At 42.3% G+C, this 25819-nt stretch overlaps 1 protein-coding gene across 1 annotated transcript in view; it reads left to right on the top strand.

Moving 5' to 3' along the window:
- The window catches only part of NALCN (sodium leak channel, non-selective), a 2264872-nt gene that overhangs the window by 2026179 nt on the left and 212874 nt on the right, over positions 1-25819 (top strand). Inside the window, exons 23-25 of the mRNA XM_069205064.1 lie at positions 13470-13590; positions 13682-13813; positions 16679-16846. Coding sequence (XP_069061165.1) covers positions 13470-13590; positions 13682-13813; positions 16679-16846 — 421 coding nt within the window. The remainder of the gene's footprint in view (positions 1-13469; positions 13591-13681; positions 13814-16678; positions 16847-25819) is intronic.

The following is a 25819-nucleotide window of genomic DNA, read 5'->3' on the forward strand; positions in this document are numbered from 1 at the left end:
AATCACGGTTGATATCTGCAGTTATCTGACAGTCATCCTTTTGAAATCCACCAAAGTAAACACCTGCTTCTGAGGTGGATGAATCAATTTAAAGTTCATTTAGATAATATCAGGGTCTGTTATTTACAGCACTTAGGAACAGCTGGTGTGGGCTGAAGTGCTACATAACAGGCAAGTTGGTAATATTAGTGTGTCAGAGGTAATTGTGCCAACAGATTCACCATGGTCGAGAGTCCTCCATCACAGGGGTGCTAATTTCCTTCATAAATCGGCTGATTTACCATCACCACAAAACTCTAAGTATTGTTATATCATGTGAACAACAATGTGATTAAGTAACTCTCAAATGGAGAGCTAGAGATTATTATGTTCTTGAATCCCTGCATTTTGCCATTGATCCGAGATTACACCCATTTATAAAAAAGGAAGTAAAGACAATCCTGAGAGGTATAGGCCAATCAGCCTTATTGACACCTCCAAGAAACTTTTTCCTGCCTCATTCTGGGCTTCAGGCAGGCTTCAGAAGCACTGTAAGCAAAGTGGATCAAATTTTCCAATTCTGTTGCCTTTACTGGTAAACCGTATTTCTGGACTAGGGCCACTTGCATGTGTTTTTTGTTGATTGAAAATCAGCCTTTGACTCCATCCGAAGAGGCAAGCTGTGGGAGGGTTTGAAGGAGATTGGCATCCCTGATAACCTGGTGTCTGCCATAATAAGGCTTCATACGCACAACCTGGCCAGCATCAGGTATGGTAATAACGGTGATTTTATCAACATGTTTAACATAGGTTCTGGTGTTCACAAGGGCTGCGTGCGGGCCCCTATCTTGTTATCGCTTTTCATTAATGACCTTGTCCACACACTTGACTTTCCGGGCAATGAAGCACCCAGACTGGGCTCCCATGAAATTGCAACGCTCTTGTTTGCAGACGACACACTATTGATATCTAAAACTCTGTGTGGTCTAAACTCTTTGTGGTCTGCAGGCAATAGTAGATCGCTTCAAAAGCTTCTGCAGTGCTCAGGACCTTGAGATTAACATTAACAAAGCTAAATTTATGGCTTTGAACCCCTACAAATCTGCCAGGGCTAAGATCATTGTGCAGGGTGCCCCATTTGAGCAAGTGCAGGAGTTTATTTTTCTGGGAGTATGCTTGAATTACAAAATGAGTTGGTCCACCCACATTAGCAAATGTGCATTTAAATTCCAATCTGTGGCAAGAGAGGTGTCTAATCTGCATAGGAGGACCCATACTAGATCTCTTGCTCCAGTGGCTAAGATTTATCATTTTAAAGCGAAAAGCTTAGCCACTTATGGTGCAGAATTATTGGGTTATACCAGCTCTTTGATCTCTGCAAAGTAGAAAATAGGTTTGTGCAAAATGTTCTTAATCTCCTACAAAGTGCTGCTTGCCTTCCTCAGCTCTTAGACTTGGGTCTTTACCCAAATAAATGCACCACTTTGTTTAGATCCATCCTGTACGCCACATGGGAACTGCAGGCAATTGTTTAGATCCATCCTGTACTGGCACAGACTTTGGTCTGTAGAGGAATTGGAAACCTATAGAGTTTCGACAAAGGCACTTTTAATTTCTCCAGTGTGTGAGAAGATCCCTGGCTTGCCTATATCAAGCCCTCGTTACATCCTACATGATTTAAGTTTGTCCTCTTTGTTGGTCTCTCCGGGTTCAGCTAAGTCAGTCCCCCACCAATAGGTGATGGAACAAAAATGCATTAAGGCAGGGAGTTTAACAAATCTTTTCTTGGGCACAAAGATAAGTCCTGCTTCTGAACCATTTTTCTACTCTCTGCCTGGTGCTACTCCTTTATAACTCTATTTAAAATGGAGGTATGTGATCCGCCCAGTAAACGGTTTCTGTACAAAGTGGGGTGAGAAGTATTGTAGTTCGAGTAAGTGCTCACTTTGCAATGCTGCAGAAGAAACTCTCCACCATTTTGCCCTTTTTTGTCCTGCATATGCTAGGCCACACAAGCATTGACTAAAACCATTGTGCAATCTCTTGGGTTTCAGGTAATACGCACCCGCACTTTTACGCTTTGATACAAGAGAGGTGATTGTGGTCGCAATGACCACGTTTCTGTACGCTGCTTGGCTCCTCTGCAAACGTGAAAATCAGGATTGGAGTCTTTGACATGGCCGTTGCAGTCCTTTTTACTGCCTTATTTTTATGGTACCTTTTAAGAGTAGTTTTAAAGGTCCTCCCTGTTTACTTTGGAGTTAGCTGTATGATTTATGTCTTGTTTCTGTATGCATCAATTTATGCTATTGTAATATATAGCATGAGCCATGGTTGGCTGCTTGTTTCTTAGTTTTAGTTTAATGAGTTCACACTGCATATATTCTTATATTTGTATGTGAATGCATGATTTTTATATGTATTTTGATATTCCGAAATAAAAATTTATGATGACGGAGTGCTTGAAGCCGTTATGGTCCCGCCCTCCAACAATATGTGCCAAAGAATTTAAGATAGTATGCCAATTTTATTATTTTGAGAAACATAAGTGTGTCTTTAAAAAGCTTTCCCTTTGTTTAATTAATGACAAAAAATGAAGTTATGCTTTTTTTATTTATTTGCTTTATGAGTCACAGTCACCTCACCTTTGAACTGTTACCACTTAGGACAGGATTTAGCCCCAGGCATACTGCCTGTCAGGGTGGGGGAGAGAGATAATAGCTAGCCTAGTGTACATCTCCGTATGCTGAAAGTGAAGGCCATCAGAATGGTTCCCTTCAAGGTACGATAAGTTTTGTAGACATCTGCTGTCAGTTTTGATTGTCAACCACCAAACTGTTGCCATTTTTATTTTCTAAAATCTATTGAAAAGCAAAATACAAATGACCCCCATTTGTTTACCCTGATTGCCAGGTTTTTTCAGCGCAGTGACAGACAGAAAAAAACACCAAATTGGTCTTGCTAAATATAGTGGGGTAGGATGGCTTTACTTCAGTGGCTCCTTCTCGGTTGTGGCATCTGAAGTAGCTTTCCATTGATGGAGCCAACCAGGATTCCTTCCATGGAAAACTGACGATCCACCCACCTCTAAGGGACAGAGGTATCAAGAATCCACTTTGTGCTTCTCTAATAGCCATTTTTAAGAAATCGCTATTTCTGAGTTGCAAAATGGTATGTATCATACATATTTGCGATTCGGTAATAGCGATTTCTTAAAAATCACAAATGCTATTACCAAATAGCGATTCTGACCCCATTCACACCTATGGGCCTGTAGGCCCATGTTTGCGAATTTTTTGCATTTCCCACATTCCGAATTCCTAACAGGAATTCGCAATTTGGGAAATGCAAATCCCAGGGTGCTGGGGGCCTAAGGCCCCTTCTGCTGCACTGCAAAAAAATATTTTAGCACATGTAAGGCGCACACATACCAAAGGGGCATGTGTGCATTACATGTCAATTTTAATGCATTTTTTAAATTTGCACATAGTTACCACCAAGTTGTATTTAGTGGTAATTGCGATTCCTTTATGCCCAATTCGCATTAAGGAAAAGCTTAATACATGTGCTTAAGAAATCGCAAAGAAGGATTCCTTATTTGCGATTTCTTATTTAGAGAATCGCAATTTGCGATTCTCTAAACAGGCTCGCAATTTCAAGGAATCGCTATTTTAGCGATTCCTTGAAATTGCATAGCAAATGCCTTTCATACATACTGAAAGGCATTTTTGCATTCGCAAACGAAAATGCTTGATACATCTGGCCCTTAATGAGGGGGGTGGACTGTCACTGTGAATGACAGAGTAGTCTCTCAACCCCTCATGTAGTCCACACAGATCACCATGTCCACAACCACCTAATCTCCCTGTGCCTAAAAAAAGAAATGAATCTGACCTTGCGTAACATAACTAGTGCCCATGTAAAGTGTTCCCATGCCCTGGGGCCGAGTTCACATTATAAAAATTCGCAAAAAAAATAGCTGTACAAGAGACAAGAGTTAGATCAGGTGCATCAGAAACCCTGCAGAAAAACACTTTAAAAACATTAACACAGGCCGCTCAGCTGTTTGGTTTTCATTTAAGAATAAAAATAAACCGGGGTATTAGCAGTAATATACAATTGGTTGGCTATGTATATATTTACCTTTCTTCTAACTCACGTACCTGTGGAACTGCATTTCGATATTGAAAGAATGTGTTTATTATCCCAAGCTCTTGTAAGTTGAATGAAAAGAAAAATCTGTTGAAAAGGGATTTGAGTGGTAAAGTAATAATTAAGGTAGCAAAGTTATTTATTGCAAGGTCAAGGTGTAGACATTACATTTCTAAACATTTGGGCATCTGAAAATGTATTCGGTCATGTGCAGGTTTGTAATGAACAACGTTACCTACAAATAGAAAGATCATTCCCTTCTCTGGCATTCTTGTTAGCCATCCTGGTTATAGTTACCTTTCCTTTGGAAATAAATTACTTTAGTGCAGGAAAACAGAAGAGAAGCTGTAAACGAGTAACAGCAACAATAGGCAGCAGGACTAACACATGGTGACATATTTTAGAGGGGTCCTAACTAGGCAACAACATCATTTGGGCCCTTTGAAGCATACGCACTAAATTACCGCAAGCTAACAGGTTATAGAGGAGATTTAAAGGACAGCAATTTTGCTAATGAAGGTGACATGCATTGGCAAAGCTAAGAGGTCATGGCACTAAAAGGACAAGACACTGGCTTTGCCAGTGCCTTTTGCAAATCACATGCATATGCGTATGTCAAGACGCATGGATCAAGGCATGGCAGGTAGTCGTGCTTTGGGTTTTCTGTTAAAGAATCCTAATTCCAATTGGCCTCTGATGTGCACACATCCATCTTGGTGCATGTGCACAGATGTGTCATGACACATGCACACACATGCATTAAGATGTGCATGCGTATGCATCATAATGCAAGGTGGTCATTTTTAATTTACTGTTGTAATTGTTTATCGAGAATTAATTCAAACTATGTAAATGAGATAATTGTTTATCGAGAATTAATTCAAACTATGTAAATAAGAACAAATGAGCAAAAAGCACACAAAAAAAGAGACCCGCCTGAAATACTTTGCAGAAATGTGGAAAATTAAATAAGTCCCCCCCCATACGTATATAGTAGAAGGAAAAAGTTTGTCCAATCATAAAACTTTGAGGCGAACTGATCCGTTGGCCGAACAAAAGAACAGGGGAAAACCTTTGAATCAAGAACAGACAACTGATACAGACAAGAGAGCCATCCAGTCATGGCCAACGCACAGACCTAAAGCTCACGCTATCTGCATGTTATATATTGAGTACAATAGGTCTGCCTATAGACAGCCAATGCTAAATCTTTTTTTTCTAAGACCTAAAAAGGAGTGGTAGAGACAGGCTTTTTGTTTTGTAGATTACTGTCTTTTACTCTGCTACTGCTGGAGAGATAATTCAGACAAGACACATCATATTAAAGGACTGAAAGATACTACCCACTCTTATCGTCCTGTCAGTGCAGTCATCTACTGAACATGTCCAAGTTGCTGTCAATCTCTTTAGTCAATTGTAAAAATAAATTAGCAGCCCGTGATTCACGAGACAGATAAAGTAATTAAGTGGACATCAATTCTGAAGACTTACATCCCAGGTAGCAGTGCTTTTTATTACTATGAAAGGCAATGGTTATCTGTTTCATAAATTTTTATCCAGTATGTTTGCTAGGATAGCATCTGGGCAGTTGCGGCCGGTACTTTTAGGAGGGAGTGGGGGCGGGCGAGAAGCACACTCACACTTATTCATTCACACACACACGCACGCACATCCATTCACAACACTCATCAACATTCAAACATATACGCACGCACCAAACATTAATTTAAAAAACACACACACTCACACACTTACCTTTAGCTCGGAGGTCCCAGGAGGGTGGGGACTGCTGCCTTCCCTCTCTGGCTGACTTTAGGTCAGCCAATGAGGGAAGGCAGCAGTCCCAACTACGTCACAGAATGGGATGGGGTCAGTGAGACTTCTGGCCCCTCCCCTCTCTGTGATGAGGTGTCACTGATTGACACTCACCCTGGGCGCTTCAGGGCTTAAACCTGAAGTGTCCAAGTCGAAGTAAATCGGTGATGCTTCCCCTCATCACCAACGGGAAGGGCCTCGAGGCACCTTTGCTGAGCTGACGAGGTCACGCCCATAGAAGCTGTGACCTCTTCAGCCCAGCAAAGTTCAGCTCAGGCAGCCAGGAGTTTGCGCAAATCGCGCATGTCTCGCTCCTGGCTGCCTAATCTGAACATGAAGAGTGTCTGTCAGGCTGACCTTTGCTCAGACTGACAGACACTCTTCATGAGGAGCAAAAGGTGGGGGGGTGTGGCCCCTCCGCCCTAAAGGATGGGCCACAGCTGCATCTGGGTACATTAGAAACAACTTTCTCCACAATTATGTGTTCTTTTTTTAAGACTATGTGAAGAAAGTAAACAGCACTTCTGTAAAACACCTTAGTTGCAGACTAGTAAACTTTCACAACATGTGTATTGTTAAATTGGTAGCCTTCCTATCAGTGATACTTGTAAACTACTATAATCAATATTGTGTTTTATTGGTTTTGACAGATCTACAATGTAGCATGTTGATGTTATGCACACTAAAGTCCTGGTGGGTCTGGGCAGACTCTGAACAGGAAGTAGGTAATGTGAAGGGAGGTGTTAAGGTGTGGTTAATGGAAAGTATGATGTAATGAACAGGTTGTGAATGTATTCTGAATAATAAAGTAATGTTTGCCCGCAGCTCCCATGTGGCATGATTCATCTGCATGCTCCCAGGCTGGGGAAGATTCTTCACTTGGCGACGAGTAGGGGATACATGCCCAGGAAGACAAGACTGCTCTCCCTGAAAGTTTACAACAATACAGCAAACTGCTTGTGTGTGCCATGTGTGCCCACGGTCGATATAGAGTGGTCTGTGACTGGCACTGTGGAGTCACAGCCCTGCTCCAGCCCCGACACAGCTACAGAAGAGATAGAAGGCCCTGCAGAGGAGCACATTCAACGCTGCACTGTGCACCAAATACAGAACGATTATTCAGACGAAGTATGAAATAACGATCACGTCAGCAGGGTACTAAACACAGAAAACGTTCTTTCAAGGGTGATTGAAGCATTCTATGACAGCAACCTCTGTTTGCATGAGTTGTCGTGCCATATTGTGTGGTGAAACAGCATGTGCTGTCAATGGTGGTAGAAGGGAGTGTGAAAGACAATGCAGCTGTATTCCTAAAGCCTCCTCCACCTTTCAACACTTCTAAAAGCAAAACATGCGTACCAGGTGGGATGCTGGGATTGAAGCGTTTAATGACTTCATAGATGCACTAGAGGAAGAAGATGTCAGGAAGATCATCAAATATTTGAAAAACTTTACAGGCCACGGAGTGAAAGAAGTGCTAAAGAAAATCTCAGACTGTTGCAAAGCTGTATCAAAAGGTAAAAAAGCATTGGAGGCCAAGTTTAATCCTGTACCAGATGTTGACCATGAAAGGTATACCTTCAACCAAGTGTGACAACATGTTGGTGAAACATTAGATGAGTTTGTTGAAAGACTTGAGACACTCATTAAACATTGGAAGTTCTGCAACATTACTGGCGAAGAAGCCATGCACCTCAGAATCTTTGATGGTTGCCTTTCAGATTTGTTTAGAAGAAGCATGCTAAGAAAAATACACCGTTTAGAGTAAGTACTAATGGCTGCGAGAGCAGAAGAATGAGCTGATCGACAAGCTGCTGACATGGAAGCGCGAACGGCACACCATGAATTTGCACTGACCATGAAAAGCAAGAACAAGCATAAACAAGATGCACGTAGGTCAACGTCTTCAAAGAAAACAAAAGTATGGTTCTGATGTGGGTTTTTGTTTCCCCATAAAGGTAAATATACAGCTGTCAGACAAGTTTGCAAAGGTTGTGGGAAAGAGAACAATTTCCTAACTGTGAGCCGAACCAAAGAAAACAGATATGTGTCACAACATCAGGGAAAATGACCATGAGAACATTTCAGAAGGGCTTGCTCCACGCCCCTAAAACCGAAAAGCAACATCAGTTATGACATGTAGAAACTAGGCAAAATCAATCATCAGCAAGCTCATCATACAACGGTTTGTCAATGTCACTATTGAATGTCAGGGAAGAAGATGAATGCGCACTGATGATGTCTACCAAAAGACAATGTGCACATGTGGAGTTGGCTACCTGTAAAGAAGATCACAATTCAAAGAAGGCTCACCAAACATAGCGTCAAACATAATTTAGACACTATCACAAAATCACGTTGAAAGTGAACGATCATCCAATAACTTTCATCATAGACAGTGGTGCGTCAATTAACATCATGCCAGTAGAAAAGTTTAACAGCCTATCCCCTGGTCATTGTCTCACTCAATCAGGCACAAAGGCGTATACCTGGGCTGCTTCTGAGCCATTGCAAAGCCAAGAGTTGTTATTAGCAACATTGCAACACAAAGAGACATTGGTGCAAGCCACCATTCATGTTCTACAAGGGACTTTGTTGAGTGCCTGTTTACTCAGTTTTGCCACTGCTACTGACATGGGATTGATATTTCTCAACTACAACCTCTGTGCTCAGTCTGACATCAATAGCCATTTCCCATCACTGTTCCATGGCCTGGCAAAACTGAAGAAAATGAAAGTACAGCTTCATATCAATGAAGATATTCTCTTTGTTGCTCAGTGACACCGCAAACTTTCTTTTCATCTACAAGAAGCTGTAGAGAAAGATTTGGAAGCTCTCTTAAAATATGACATCATTGAACGCTTCAAAGGCCCCACACCACAGGTTTCGCCCCTATTACGAGTATCAAAAAAGAACAGTAGTGGAGCAGTGCACATTTGCATTGATATGCACCAGGCAAACTAAAAACATTACGAGAGAGAGACACCCTGATCCGCACATGGCAGACTTGATCATGCAATTAAACATAGCCAAAGTGTTATTGCACCTTGACCTGAACAAAGGATACTATCAACTTGAGTTGGAGGAGAAATGCAGCTACATTACTACCTTTTCAACTCATGTTGGTTTGTTCAGATATAAAATACTGAGGAATAGCCTCGGCTTCTGAGATATTTCAGGATGTTATTTGCCAAGTGAGCTAACCTGTGACACATGCTTTCAGTTACAGTGGTGACATACTTAACAAGTGTGTCATCTACTTGCTGATGCAGGTCGCACTCTGAATGGATCAGAGTGTGAGTTTCACAAAAAACAAACAAAAAATGTTTGAGGACATATTCTGTGATGAGGGATTGAATCCAGACCCAGATAAGGCGCAAGCACTGTCATCCACTTGCACCCTGTCAAGATGTGATCCTTTCTAGGAATGGCCAGATATTGTTCAAGATACAGTCACAATTTTGGTACAGTGAGCACCTCATTTTAATCCACCTCAGGTACTCGCTACACCCCACCCTCCTAGAGCCTTCAGACCCTAACAGTTGAGCAGCTGCACTTTATAAACTCTAATTGAGTGATAGATTAAGAGACATGACAAAGCAAAATATACTACTCCAGTGGTCTATAGAATGCAACCAGAGTTTCAAAGACATTAAACATGTGATTGAGAATGCAATGGAAACAGGCTACTTTGACCACAAGCTACATACCAAAATAACAGTTCATGCAAGCCCAGTAGGGCTAGGGGCAGTTCTTGCTCAACATAATGGTCATACGAATGCTGAGAGATACATTGTGGCCTATGCCAGTCAAAGCATAGCTGATATAGAACGTGCTTACTCTCAGCCCGAGAAAGAGAGTCTGACTCTCGGGTGGGCCTGTGAACATTTTCATGTATTCCTCAAAGAAAAAAGATTCACTGTCATCATGGGTCACCAGGTGTTGCTTGGAATTTTCGGAAACCCGAAGACTAAAATGCCCCCTCACATTGAGAGGTGAAGGTTAAGGCTACAAGAATATGACTATGAGGTTGTGTACAAACCGGGAAAAGATCAAAGCTCAACAGATTACTTATCACAAGTGGTGCTACATCTTCACAGTCAATATCCAAGACAATTGAAGCATATCTGAAGTTTATTGTGAAATCCAAAACACCAGTGGCTCTGTCTGTGGAACAAATCATTTCTGCCCCCAAAGCGAAAAAAGACATGAACATAATTAAAGAACTGATTAGCATGCGTTCATGGACGAGAGGTGTGCGGCCCCTTGCTGATGATGTAGAATTACAAAGGTTCAAAAATGTAAAGGATGAGTCAGCAGTCACCCAAGAAGCTGTAATACTACGAGGCTTGAGAATTATCATACCTGGAAGATTAAGACAGTGGGTCATCGAGCTAGCCTATGAAGGACATCATAATGTAGCCACCAAAAAAGCAATTAGAGACCATGTTGAGAAGGAGCTTTAGGCATGCCACAGTGGCGATTGTTTGTCCCCTAAGGTGACTCAGCATCCAGTGACAATGTCTGATCTTCCTGCCCATGCTTGGGAGAAAGTTACAGTTCACTTTTTTGGTATTCAATGGCTTGCTGACATTTTAGCAACGTGGGGCATCCCTGAAATCCTCAAATCTGATAATGGCTCACCCTTTCACAGCAATAAGTTCAAAGAGTTTCTTGTCTGACTCAAAGGCAAACACCAAAAGAGTACAATCCTCTGGCCCCAAGCCAATGGTGTAGTTGAACGATTCATGGGCACCCTCAAGAGGGTCATTCATCAAGCATCCATCGGGAGAAACAATCTGAACCAAGCCATGTGTCAGACCCTCTGAGCCTATCGATCAACGCCTCACTCCACAACTGATGACATTCCAGCCGCCTTGCTATTTGGGAGAGCCATCAGAACAGAACTACCTCAATTTACCCCGGATCGATCGGTGGATACTGACGACGCTGCTCAGAAAAGAAAAATGAAAACATATGCAGATCAGCGACGCCATTCCCAAGAAACAATTTTTGACAAAGGAGACTGGATATGGTTAAGCAAAAACACAGGGGGAAAACTGACACTCCTTTTGCTGCTGATCTGTTACAGGTTGTGGCGTGTAAAGGAAATATGGTGACAGCACATCGTCCAGAACAATTCATCATTCGGGACACATCACATTTTAAACACCTACCTTGACACTTGTTGAGTCCTGAAACCATAAGGAAGCGACCTCACCAGCAGGTTCGGCTGAAGTGCCTGAGCCTCTGCTGCAGTTGTCTGATCATGGTGAACCTCAATCATCTCAGATCACCCTTGCCAGCAGACAAGTGAGAGCGTTTCGCTGACTAATTGAGGAAATGTGATTTTGGTGATGTCAGCCACTTTTTTATTTACCAATGTAGAAATTGTAGCATATTGATGGTATGCGCTCTAGAATCCTTGTGGTTCTGGGTGGACTCTGACCAGGAAGTACATAATGTGCAGGAGGTGTTAGGGTGTGGTTAAGGGAAAGCATGATGTAATGAACAGTTAGTGAGTGTATGCTGAAGAATAAAGTAATGTTTGACTGCAGCTCCTGTGTGCCGTAATTCATCTGAATCCTCTTAGGCTGGGGAAGACACTAGACACAGTTCAGCAGAGTTCAAAGTATCTGGTTACCATTATTCAAAGTGAAGTTTACATTAATGTTGAAAGTCCGGCAGACCCCCATTTAGGGCCTTCTTAAGCTGCTACTGCAGTCTCCTAGTGTGAAGACTGGACCATAGTAAAGTCAAACAATGACTGAAAGCAGGTTGTACTTCCATTGAGATGAGAACTGAAATACTGGACAATGTAGATCTGTGATGGTCAGCACACTACTCCTCGCTAGGTCGATGCATGGAAACTTTAATACAATAGCCTTGCAACAATGATACACAACTCGGAGGCAACTTCCTGAGCACTAAGAGTGTCTTGGGGTCTCTACAGCTGACAGAGGCATCTCCTCACACCTCCCTGTTGGAAGACTACAGTAATATCAAGGGGAAGTGGGAATCTCTACTTAAAAAATCCTGTGGATAAACATAGCAGCCATCTTGGAACTGTCTAAGGCCATGTTTAATACAGACTCTCAGTCACATTCTGGGTTTGGAAGAAATCTTGGAGTGATATGGGGGAAGCTGTGTGCTCTGATTAAGAAATGGGTGTCTGCGTACCAGTGGCTTGAGGGCTGCCGAAAGCTCGGAAGACGAGATGAAAGGCTTCGAAACAGTGAGGCTGCTTCTCTGGGCGCTTTACTAAGTGAGTAGACAAGCAGCAGAAGTGTGGAGGTTGCCATTTGCTTTCAATGGTAAATGAGCACCCAGCGGGTGAAGCAGGGAGCTTCTGACACAGTCCGAGTTAGTGGCTCTTAGCAAACACACTCTTTCCCAGATGGGTTCGTTTGTCACTCAATGGCCCCTTCCATTTGTGGATTAAAGTGTGTAAACACAACATGGAAAGACTCAACATGACTAGCACTCCGGTTAGAAACCTTATTTACAAATGCGAACAAACCTTCAACAGAGTAATGTTTCGAGGGGCTGTCTCAAACCCTCGCTATGTGTTATTTTATGTATTATTGCCTTTTTTTATTCCGAAGTCTGACAGAAAAGTAAAGCCAAATTTAAGCCGGAGCTAAAAATAGACAAGTTAAACCTGATTGAACGTTAAAAAGAATATTTGCAACAATATAATCAGCTTATAGAAGTTTCTTGCAAATGAAACATACCGCAAAAATACTTTTATGAGATAGATGCTTTTCTATTGAAAACCCGTTTAAGAATAAAATCATCACACAAAAATATTTGTTTGCAATATCAACAAGCTTTGCACAAGCTTCATTTAGAAATGTTCATTTGGTACCATCCTAGTGGTATACTTAACTAAAAAGATATTAACCGTGTTGTTAGTTTTTTTTTGCTCTGAACCTTTTTCACAAAGTTGATTGTTTGAAAAGATTTTCAAAGAATACATTTAAAACAAACTAATGAGTGAATTTATATCGTGTGTTTAAAGTAAGGATGTTGAAGTTTCAAGTGTTACCTTCAAAGATGGGTGAGGTTAGCAAATGTCATACTTCATATAGTATACAAAATGTGTTGAAATTCCAAAATTGTTTTTGGCGCAAAACATTGTTTTTTAGGGCAAATTTTAATTATATTTTTTCTGGGAAAGAACTCTTTTTACAATAGCTGATTTGTGCAGTTTTTTCCAGCAAGTCTCATTTTAACTTGAGTTCCCTTGCTATGTGTTTTTCATTTATGATGGTTACAAAACTCGCATTCTTCTAAAATAAATATAATGAAGATGAGGTGGAATGATCTTTGCAACTTTTCACATCGCTAGTTTGAAGGTGATATACAACAAAAGTACAGCCTAAGAACAAAATGAAACTTGCAAAAACAAATTTCCTAAATGGCGGCTGAAATATTCTACATGCAGCTTCATCTGTTCTTTCTTAGTAAAACCTGTATGTTTGCTTATTTCGCTGAAAACATTCTTATGTTTTCCTTCACAGTGATTTGCTGGGATTGGTTACTTATCTTGACTGGGTTATGATCGTGGTGACGATCTGCTCCTGCATTTCCATGATGTTTGAATCTCCTTTTAGAAGAGTAATGCATACGCCAACTTTACAGGTAGCCACTCACATTCAAATCCTTGGTAGATCAGTCTGTTATCATTAAACATCTTATCGCTAACGTGATTAACATATCATTTTGATTACAGATCGCAGAATATGTGTTTGTGATTTTCATGAGCATTGAGCTAAACCTCAAGATCATGGCAGATGGCTTATTTTTCACTCCAACAGCAGTCATTCGAGATTTTGGAGGAGTCATGGACATATTCATATACCTTGTAAGTTTGTCTTCTATTTTAGTGCACTGCTTGCTTCACGTGGAGCTGCTCATCTCATTTCTGTTCTTTCTTGTAGTTCACAACCAAGAGAGGTCCCTATGACTTGTCTGAGTTGATTTAAAAAAGACACCTAATTTTATCATGTTAACCTGCTTGAGCAACGCCAATAGATCTGTGAAGGCACCAATGTCCAGCACACAAAGGTGCAAAATGTGTTTCGTGAAAACCCTTTGTGCCTGAAAAGAATGCTTTAGTTCAGGTTACACAGCTTCACTCCCACTGCAGCATATGATTGTTATCTCCGGAGTATGACAGTATAAGCTAAACTGAGAGTCTGCAGAGCACTCCCCAGACCCTACCACAGCATTGTTTGCATCTGTATGCTATCAGTTCTAGTCAAATGTTTTTGGCAAGCTGAACAATTAAGTTGTTTTGCGGAAGAGAATCTTGACCTTATCTTAGGGCACATCAATTCCATTACATGGATCAACCAAAGTGATTCTCTTCCACTACTCTTGACTGCCCTTTAAAAAGTCTTAAATCTTCTTCCTGGCCCCATGTGTAGCCTTCAGTGATTTGATTCCCATGCAAAGCTACGCTAACGGTACATCTGAGAAATGTATTCTACCATGAGCCTGGCTTACTGATATCTGATGATGATGACACTAGCACTTCTTATGCTAGCATCAATATTGAGAGCCACATCAAATGCCCACCCTTAAATAAATAATCTCTCTCTACACTCCAGCACCAGGTCACCATATTCAAAATCCCCTGCTCAAGCCACTGAGGTAAGTGTCCATTGGTATAATAACACTCTACTGGAATGCCCTTCCACTCAAATTCACATCCACCTCCAACCGCAAAAACCATTCTATTGCCACTTGAAAACTTATTCAGTAACTGTAGCCTCAGTCACATGTTCACCACACTTCTGACATCAGTATCATAATCTCTCAATAAATTATAAGGCAAGTGATATTGTATTTTCTCTCAACGTCCACTACCTTTTAATAACCCAGTTTTTGATCCTGAAGGCCTGACTTAGATCTTGGTGTAGGGGAGTACTCCTTCACAAACATGGCGGCTATCTCGTCCACCGTATTATGATCCCTATAGGATATAATGGTATAGTAAAACGGCAGACCGTACATCATTTACGTTTGTGACAAACGATTCCACTCCTCCAAGATCTAAATCAGGACCTAAATCTAAGAATTCTCTATGTCCTTCTCTTAATGTAACATCTGTGCCACATTTATTGTAAAGACATGTACTGACTAAGGCCCGTGTCGCCTGAATCTCGCCGGACCTATTATGGCTTCCCCGCTGGGCCAGCGGACGGAAACAGAGTTTCCGCTTGCCGACACAGCGGAGAACAGGGCCTTAACTTTGCAGCCGGCTCCTAATGGAGCCTGCAGCAATGTGGAGGTGCAGCAGCACCTGTCGCGTATTCCACTGCCCATAATTCGGGCAGAGGAATGCGCGATAGGGCTGTGCATGGGGCCCCCTGCACTGCCCATGCCAAGTGCATGGGCACTGCAGGGGCCCCCTGAGTTCCCCCTACCGCCAGCCTTTCCATGGCTGTGTTTACCGACATGGACAGGCTGGCGGATGGGGACTCGTAATCCCCAGGGCAGCACTGCATGCAGCGCTGCCCAGGTGGATTACAACCGCCGGGACCGCCAGGCTGCAGGCTGACAGCAGCCTGGCGGTGTCGGCAGTTTGACCGTGACGGCTCCACCACGGTCATAATGTCACGGCCGGACTGCCACTTTGGCGGTGGTGCGACTGTGACCCTGGCGGTCATATTGACCCCCTAAATGAATAAGTAAATATAATGATGCAAAAATTGTACTCCCAACTAAATAGGAAGGTTTTGAGTAGATTCAGGCAAAATTTGTGTTACAGCTAGGAGTGGGTGAAAACTTCCACTTCGCTGGTGGAGTACATGGAGTTCCAGACAAATTTTGCACCCCACCACATGGTGGAGTTTTATTTCGCGCACAGCTTGCCAATGGTGAGGTTGCAAGCTTAAACAAGAATTGGCATCCTCTAGCTCGATGTTTGGAGAGTAGGAGGGCATCTGGCGAGATTTTCCCAACATAAACGGTCACAGGCAATCACAACCGTTCACTTTGGAAAAGCTGCCACACAAGTAGAAAATCTACTTTAGCGGCAGCTAAACCAACTTGAGCAGCAACATTCTGTGGTGCACCACGTGGTGCCATTCGTGCTACATTCTCAGCGCAGAAGAAGCTCCCAGCACTAAACGTCAGAATGGGCAGTCCGATGTACAGATTTCCCATGCTCGCGGATTCTGCAGAGTGAAACTCAGCAAGTTCCGCCCACCTCTAGTTACAACACATAACCTCCTGTAATTTCATGAATTTCATGTTACACTCAGTGCCAAAATTCCCATAATTAAACCATTGTGCCATCCGGCGTAATTATGCTGCAAAAAATGTAAGCACAGGAGAGCATTAGAAAAATACAAACAACCACTACAAGAGATGATGTTGCCAGATTTGTGTTTTTTTCTTATACAATTTTTAGTGCAAATGCTAGTTTTGCATTTCACCTAATTTTGCATAGTTTCCCAAAATGTTTTAAAGAATTTTGCATTATTATGTAAAAGCAAATTGCATGGATATCACACATTTCCCTTGTTTTGAGGGCTACTTGTAGAAATTAAAGCACTCTTTGGGCCAGATGTAGCAAAGGGTTTTTCCCATTCTGGGTCAATGGGAAAATGTGTTCGTACATATGGCCCTAAGTACTGTATTGATCATATAGGAAATATTTGTGGTAATATTACCAAGAGAATTTAATTTAACCAGAGAGCATTCTCTTTTTTTTTTCTAGGTAAGTTTAATATTTTTGTGTTGGATGCCACACAATGTTCCTGCTAAATCTGGAGTTCAGCTGTTGATGGTTCTACGATGCCTAAGACCTCTTCGAATTTTCAAGCTGGTGCCTCAGATGAGAAAAGTTGTCAGGGAGCTTTTTAGTGGCTTCAAGGAAATATTTCTGGTATGTCAATATAAATTTTCTAAGATTAGAAAGTAATGGGTGTATTGTTGTCAATGCAGTGATGATTCGTAACTAGGTGGATACATGGCTTTGAAAACATTTTATTTCCAAACACTGAAAAATAAAGGAAGGTACATGTGTGGTTCTCAATACACAACTGAATGAAAAAGACATCATAACAAAAAAGTAGAGACAAAAGACTAGAAAAGTAGAACAATTCTCCATAATAAAGAATATATTAAAAAGTTGAAAAACATTGTGAAAAGGGCATACTTGAAGATGGGAATGTGATGGGGAAAGTGATGGTGATTGGGAGACGTTTAACATTAGGTTGGGATTGTATGTCACAATATTATTGCCAGAAATATTGTCTGACATAAATATCATGTGCATAATATTGTTTACAAAACTTCATTCCATCTGATGTAGATTTTATATTATGTCCTCATATTATTAACTTCTTTGGGGCAGTATTCTTGTGAACCATATTCGGGACATAATACTTTTGTAAAATGATATGTGGTTTATGATATTATGATATCATACAATTTGGATTATGTTTAGGAATTAGGGTTAGAGTAAGGTGTGGTGTGAGGGTCACTGTAAAACGCAATGTATGCTTTAGTGTTAGTGTAGTGCTAAAGTTAAGGGTTAGTATTGGGCTAAGAGTTTAGAAAGGGATAAGGCATTTGATTTCTGTTAGACTGAATTACAGATTGTTAGAGGCTGGGTATTGGTAGGTGTAAGTACACATCTACTACAAGCAATACATTCCAAACACAGGGTTGTGCCCAGTCAAGGTCCCACATTGTGGCCACTGGCTCAACCCCTGACAGCTTGGCAATGACCAGTTATGCTTAACTTTGGAGACAGCTATGTAAAGCATTTAATTACACCAATAAGTAAATAAGTAAGACACAAAACACAATACAAATCCCACACCAATTTATATAAATATTTGTATCTTTAAAATTACACCAGACGGCAAAAATCTAATGTAGGGAACCAGAGATATGAATTTTTAAAGATTAAAAGTAACTAGAGCTTAGAAGCAAATAGAGCTTAAAGGGATGGTTGCACTGACCCAGGACACAGTCAAGAGTTCCAGACGCCTGCAATGTAACACTTTATACTTACTTCCAGAAGTGTTTCCTGATGCAGGTAAGTGTTCCACAATCCCAATCCAAGGTTCCAGAATCTCTGAATTTCTCCTTGAGACTACAATTCCACAATGCAACTGGCCAAATCCTTGCAAGTCCACTGGACGCACTCCAGGCTGGGGATTTTTGTGGAAGTTTGAGGCAGGAAATTGATCCACAACCCCGGTCTAAGGTTCCATAATCTCTGAGTTGATCCTTGGGACAATGAGACTATAATTCCCACAACGCACCTGGCCAAATGCTTACCAGTCTGCTGGACATACCCCAGGCTGGGGACCTTTGTTCAAGTTGGTGTAGGGAAGTTCTTTTCACCTCTTTCTTTCATGGAGACCACTCCCTGTGTAGTGCACTGGGTTGCAGACCAGAGTTCAGCAGGGCATTCCTTCTTCTTCTTGTGGTTTCAGGCAGCAGATCTAAATTCCAATGCAGATCAGCCACTTATTCAGTCATCTTGGGGGACAGTCAGCGGGCATCCTGTCCAATGAGCACCCAGAGGTATGACAACTTCCGCCAAAGTGTGGCATTATCTTGTCCCATAAAGCACTGCACTTTAACATTCCAAGAAGGATGATTTTCCTTCAGAGGAGCAAGACCTGCCTAAGCCATTCCAGTGATGTAGCTCATTTCAATTAACTCACCCTCTGCACATCTGCAAATTCCTTCCTTAAGCCTACTACCTATCTGTGGGGTAGAGGGGTCAGGGGGCAGGCCCAGCTGCATTCCTTTCTAACTGGCTTTCCTTAGAAGCCTCATCTTGATTTAACCAGCCCCTGGCCTGGCCTTAGCGTCTGCTAACCTCCCCCATCAGATAGCCGGGGCTCAGTGAAGGCCACTCATCACCTCATCAAAGCAGCCTGGCTAATCCTGTTAGGGCTGACCAATCAGGAGACACCCCTAGCAGGCTGGAATTTGGCTTGCAGAAAAGAAAGTCGTAAAACGTATTTTCTGTTTAAGTTATCCTTCATTCAACACTGGCAAATTAGTGCATTTATCATTACCATTCATTTGAGTCCAATTATAATAGTTTAAAGTTTTTCCTAGCCGTACTTAGGCTTATGAAACATATTTCCATTATAGCCTGTGGAGCGGACTTTCTACAGTGGGGCGAAATGAAAAGGCGCAGTTTTTCCTTTCCCTCACCCAAGCATATAAACATATGGTATAATGCCCCTGCTTATAGTTACATGGCACCCCACCCTTGGGGCATCTAAGGGAGACCTTAGAAGGGTGAGATATGTAAAAATAAGGTAGATTAATACTTTGGAAGTATATTTAATTCCAAAGTCAACTTTACATACGTTTTACTTTTTAAAGACAGTCTACAAAGTAGTGCTGTCTTTAAAAAGGACAGCAGGCACACCACAGTGCACATTCCAGTGCAGGAAATCTAGTGCGCCTCTAAACTTCCAGGCCCTATTATACACAAGGGATTTATAGGTACTTTGAATCCTCCTTGCCCTATTAACTACTAGGGACCTACAGGGTCTATCATTGGCAATTGGAATTATAGCATTATCATTTGACCATACACCTTTTATTCAGAGCACTGGCCATATGTCTGTTAAGCAGAGCCCAGGGCACAGTCAGAGTCAGTTACCATCAGTATCAGTCAGAAATATTGGGGTTAACATTCTAAAAGGGTGACTTCCTCACAGAGATGGTGTGAGAATCAGAGTAAAGAAAGGAGATATGGGTTGGGTTGAGATATGGGTTAGTGTTATGGTTGGGGTGTGGGTTGGGGTGGGGTTAAGTTTAGATTATCCTTAGGAGTTGGGTTTGAGTAATTGGAGGCATAAGTAATGGTGTAAAATGAAAGTGTGGGTGGATTTTGCGGAGGAAGGATTAGGTCTGCCATCGTAGAATTCTCTTTCATTGCTGAATCTGCTAAAATAATTTCTCTGACATATTATCCTTAGAATGAGAAAAATTCAACAGGCAAATTCTCCAATGTAGTGGGAAACCCACCAATGCATCTGCCATTTCCTCCATAATTTGGAGGATTTTCCATCATAATCCAAATCTAAATTACCCATTAATGTACACCATTCCTTTCTCCTTCTGGAGTGTGCATTCTCCTTAGAAGTATTTGTGGTTTTCAGTACACCTAAGTAGGTTTTTCCCACCAGCTGCTCAATAATGTCTGTGAAATTAATAATTCTGCAACTGTTTCTCCTGCTCGTTGGGCCCAACCCAGCCATAAACAGTTTAAATAATATATATGGTTTCATGTTTCAAAGCAGCTCACTCTGCAGTTCACCTAATGAACACATTGTACTCCAGATGCGCCAGCGTTCCTGCAATCATACAGGACACCTGAAATATTACATTTGAATTCGGAAAAAGCTGAAACAAAGAACATACATAACATGGCGTTGGAAGAAAATAGAGCAATGGCGCGGAATCACAGCTGCAAAGTTGTGTACACAATGGCTAAATAGCGAATCATTTGAGTCAAATAATTCTTAACGTTTGTATAAAAAAACATGACCTTGGTTGCAGTCTTCTAGAATCACTATCAAAGCTGACATTTAATGAAGAACTCCTATCCTATGCTAAAAGAAAACCATTTTCATATACACCAAGTTATATACGTTTTAAAATTCTGAAGCCCATTGTTAATTCATCATTCCTCTTTCCTTCCCCTCCACCCACTACGAGCCTGATCTTGAAAGTCCGCAGCTGTCCTCTAGCTCAGTTGGCCACAGTAGCACAGCAAGGATGCCATGGACCCTGGTGCAAGCAACTAAAATGGCTTTTTTACTGCTATTGAGGTAGTACAAACAGCAATTATTAGGGTTCAATAGGCCTCTCGGGGATTTGTGCCTCGGTGCCTTGGGGCCAATGCATCTTCTGCACCAATGGTTTCTACACCACATATTGGTTGATCTTTTCTGCAGCCTGTCACTCTATGGCACTCACTTGGTGGCCACAGTTCCTTTCTCCTGTTGGGGAGTTGCTTTGTGCTGATCTGCAGCTGTGACTGTTCTTACAGCCACTCAGTGGCATAACAAAGGCCCCTGCAGCCCCTACAGTCAGGAGGCCCTAAGCTGTAGGCAGACCCTTCAGCACAGTACCCTGGACTGAGAGATCCTGAGTGACCTTGGAGGGGGCCCCTTCTTGCACTTTGCCGAGTGGTGCCCCTCACGTTTCGTTAGGCCACTGAAGCCAACCCTTCATATTACTCAAGAAATCCATGCTATCACGTGGAACATCGACTAGTCTGTATCCAGATGTGGTGTAGTGTTATCATTGTTCCTAGGAACTATCTTTATTTTATTGGGAAGAAGCATAGGTTCCAGTCAAATTCATATTTCCTCTTCATAAACGTAATACATCCTCCTTCCAGTTAGTGGCAGAAATGGGTGTGAAACCAAATGTGAATCCCGTAGAGCTATGCATTTGTTAAGCATAGACAACATTCTGAATTCAGCAAGGGGTCATTTGTGTAGATCCTTCAAGGTTTTCCTATAGAAAGTAACAGTTGAAATAAAACAAAAATATTGAAATTGAGTTAAAAAACAGCCATTTGTGTCTACTTTGTCATCTGGAACTTTTTCTAACTATGGCAGATTTTCCAAAGCAATATACTGTTACGTTCGCTGGACTCTTCTGGTTGCAGGGATATATAGGGCTTGTAGTTTCACCAAGAACCAGAGGTACCCAGAACCAATAACTATGCAGCACCTTGCAAAGGTTTTCATTGTGTACAGGACATACAGCAATTCACATGGTAAAAATATAAATAGTGAAAGGAAGCCAATGTATTTCTGAAATGGGCATAAGGTATGGGGTTTAGAAGCAGGAGCATTTTGCACATCTCTGAATTGTGGGTACCCATACCAGCAAGTGAATTAGAAGGTATTTTTCAAAATTACTTATTTCTTACACATTGCCTTACATTTGGAAGATGCAAATGCAGAGAAATACAATTGGTAATAACACTTGTTCTACTATTCTATGTTTCCCTAAGTCTCCCAATAAAAATGGTACCTCACTTGTGTGGATAGGCTTTGTGCCCCAGACAGGAAATGGACCAAAACACAACATGGATACATCACATTTTTCCACACAGAACTGACCTATTTTTTGCAAAGTGGGTAGGTGTGTTTTTGAGCCCAAACTCAGCTGGACCTAGAGAAATCTAGCAAACCTATACATTGTTTTTAAACTAGACACCTAGGGAAATCCAGGGTGGTGTGATTTGTATGGCTCTCACCAGAATATTTAGCAAACCTCAAACTTTGACTAAAGAACACATTTTCCTCACATTTCTGTGATGTGAAGTTCTGGAATCTGCACAGAGCCACACATTTTCTTCCACCCTGCATTCTCCTAAGTCTTATGGTGAAAATGGTACCTCATTTGTGTGGGTAGATCTAGTGCCCATGACAGGAAACAGCCCAAAACACAAAAAGAATACATCAAATTTGTCTACGCAAAACTAACCTGTTTTTTGCAAAGTGGGTCCCTACCTCAGCTGGCACCTAGGAAAACCTAGCAAGCCTGTACATTTTGAAAAACTAGACACCTATGGGAATCTAGGATGAGGTCACTTGTGTGGCTCTCATCAGGTTGCTTTACCCAGTATCCCTTGCAAACCTCAAACTTTGACTAAAAAAACATTTTCCCCACATTTCTGTGATGTAAAGTCCTGGAATCTGCACAGAACCACAAACATCCTTCCACCCTGAATCCTCCTATGTTTTCTGATGAAAATGGTACCTCACTTGTGTGGGTAGGCTGAGTGCCCACATCAGGAAATGGCCCAAAACGCAATGTGGATACATTATGTTTTTTCACTCAAATCTGACCTGTATTTTGCAATGTGGGTAGCTATAACTAGACACCTAGGGGAACCCAGGATGGGTTGACTTGTGTGGCTCTCACCAGATTGTTTTACCCAGAATCTACAAATCTTAAAATTTGTCTAAAACACATTTTCTTCACGTTTCTGTGATGAAAAGTTCTGGAATCTAAGGGGAGCCACACATTTCCTACCACTCAGCATTCTCCTCGGTCTCCTGATAAAAGGATACCTCACTTGTGTGGTTGGGCCAAGTGTCTGCGGCAGGGAAGGGCCAAAATTATGTATAATTGGGAGGGAACCAAAGCAGGTCCAAAAGGGCAGTTTTCATAATATGTTTTTAGTCTGACTCTGCTTTGGGAACCCACACAAGTGAGGTATCATTTCTATCGGGAGACTGAGAGGAATACTGGGTGGCAGGAAATGTGTGGTTTATTTCTGTTTCCGGAAGAATATGGAACAGGAAGGCAAGGCAAATGTGTGATTTTAGTGACATTTTGAGGTTTGCAGGGCAATGTGGGAAAGCAAATGGTGTGGGATGGATGTGAAGCACACCACACTGGGCTCCCCATATGTCTATTGTTCAGAATTGTGTGCTTATGGTTGGGTTTTCCAGGTGGCAGCCTACCCAAGCCCAAAAAGTGCCACTGTGGGAGTTAGCCAAACTTTCCTGGCCTAATTCGTAAAAACAACACCCAACAAAATCAAATATCCTCTTGCTTGCCATTGGGGTGAAATGCTTTAGTCCGCAGGGGAGCAGAAAGACTGTTTCTCCATTTTTGAGGGGATGGGGGCATGGCCATGCCCATGCTGGGCAGCCCCCACTCCTACAAAAAAAAGTACTCCTTGGTTGTCTTGTGGGCTTTTTATCACACCAGGGATGCAGATGAGGGCAATTGTCCCCATCTGCCCCCCTGGGGTGGGGCAGAAAGACGGTTTCCCTTTTTGGGTGGGTGGGGGTCATAGACATGCCCATGTTGGGCAGCCACCACTGATACAAATAAAAAAAAGGTAATCCCTGGTGTCCAGTGTGCTTCCTAACCCCCGGGGGGCAGATGAGGGTAATTGGCTCCACCTGCCCCCAGGCGGCAGAAAGACTGTTTCCCTATTTGGAGGGGGGGCAACATGCCCACGCTGGGCAGTTCCCACTGATACAAATAAAAAAAAGTAATCTCTGGTGTCCAGTGGACTTTCTACCCCCCGGGGGACAGATGGGGGTAATTGTCCCCATCTACCCCCTGGGGGAGGCAGAAAGACCGTTCCCATTTGGGTCTGAGGGGTTGGGGGCATTGTATGCCCAATGTGGGCAGCCTCCTACCCCTCTTTTATTAAAAAAAATCCCTGGTGTCTAGAGAGCTTTCAGCCCCCTGGGGGGCATAAACGCTGTTCCTTTTTGGGTCTGGTGTGGTCGGCACATTGGCATACCCATGGTGGCCAGCCCCCGCACTAGTGTCTAGTCCCTGGGGGCAGATCTGGGGTAATAACCCCCATAATCCCCCAGGGGAAGTAGGAAGACTGTTTGTGCCTGGGGAGGGGTGGGGTTATTGGCATGCCCATTTTGGTAAGTTCACACCATAAGTTAACAAAAACAAAGTCCTGGTGTCTAGCAGGCTTTCTTCCTACCCTGGGGGGCTGATCAGGGGTAATAGACTCCACCTACCCTCTGGCAGGGGGAAGAAAGGCTGTTCCTATTTGTATCTGGGGGTGGGGGCATTGGCATGCCCATTGTGGGCATCCCCCACCCAACTTTTATATAAAAAAAAATCCCTGGTGTCTAGTAGGTTTTCATCCTCCCCGAGGTAGATAGGGATAATAATCCAATCTGCCCCTCAGAGGGGGCATAAAGATTGTTTGTGTCCTGGGATGGGGGCATTGGCATGCCCATTTCGGGCAACCCCCACCCCTATAAGTAAAAAAAAGAATCAGTGAGTCTAGTGGACTTCTTGCACCCCAGGGTGGCAGATCAGGGGCTATTGCGGCCATCTGTCCCCGGGAGAGCAGAAAGACTGATTACAGCACCAAATTAGAAGGGGAACAAAAACCTATGACCATGTGGATGCTTCCCCCTTTCTGATGTCTAGTGGGTGGGTCCCTGCTTGGCAATCGCCCTCCTGCGGCAATCCCCAAGCACTGATCCACTAGGGATGGGTACCAGTGGGAAGGGGAGATTCTCCCCTTTTAAATGATACCTCTCCCTTCTACCTAGGTGCTCAGGGGCTGAGATAGCCACAAATGAAAATAACAATAAATGTGAGTTATTGAGCACTACAATTTTTAGACTTTTTATGTGAATAATAACTACATCCATATTTTCCTTTGTACCAAATATTTCAGTTTCACATAGATCGAGGGCACAAGTCCGGGCTAGGTGTGCGTGGCACGAGGATGAAAGGTGTCACCCTGCGCCCAAGCGCTGCTTTTTGCACTTCCCAACACTGTATGCATGTTCAACATTTCCTCAAGATGTTTGTAAACTTCCACTCCATTGAGAGCACCCCCTTTATTACTGAGACTAGCAGAGGAGGAGGTTAAGTATTAATCTCTTATCCAAAGACTAAAGCTCCTCTGTTGCTTAACAACCTGAAAATCAGAAGCACTTTTGCTCTCTGAAGCAAGATACAGAACACCAGCAGGAATCAAAATGCACACTAACAACAAGTTTAATGTTGAATGAAAAAATATACACCCTGCATGTTTACTTGCTTAAACAGTTTACACTTCAATATGTAGAAAAAATACATGAGATTTATAAAAAAAAAAAACTAAAAAAAACTCCAATGTTCTTTCTTTATGATTATGGTAATTGGTTGTTTTTGTAAAATAGGCCCACCACCTTTTAAGTGAGGTTGATTATAAAGGCAGGACACCACTTCTTGTGACGTCACTTCCCATAACGTAATTGTGAATTGTGTATGATAAATAGTCCCCCACTCATTTTTTAGGATGTGTGTTCTGCATTGATTATTGCACATACCATCATATGGTGCCTGTTTGTGAGCATAGCTTACA

The sequence above is a fragment of the Pleurodeles waltl genome, chromosome 8, assembly GCF_031143425.1.
Source record: "Pleurodeles waltl isolate 20211129_DDA chromosome 8, aPleWal1.hap1.20221129, whole genome shotgun sequence".
Lineage (NCBI taxonomy): Eukaryota > Metazoa > Chordata > Amphibia > Caudata > Salamandridae > Pleurodeles > Pleurodeles waltl.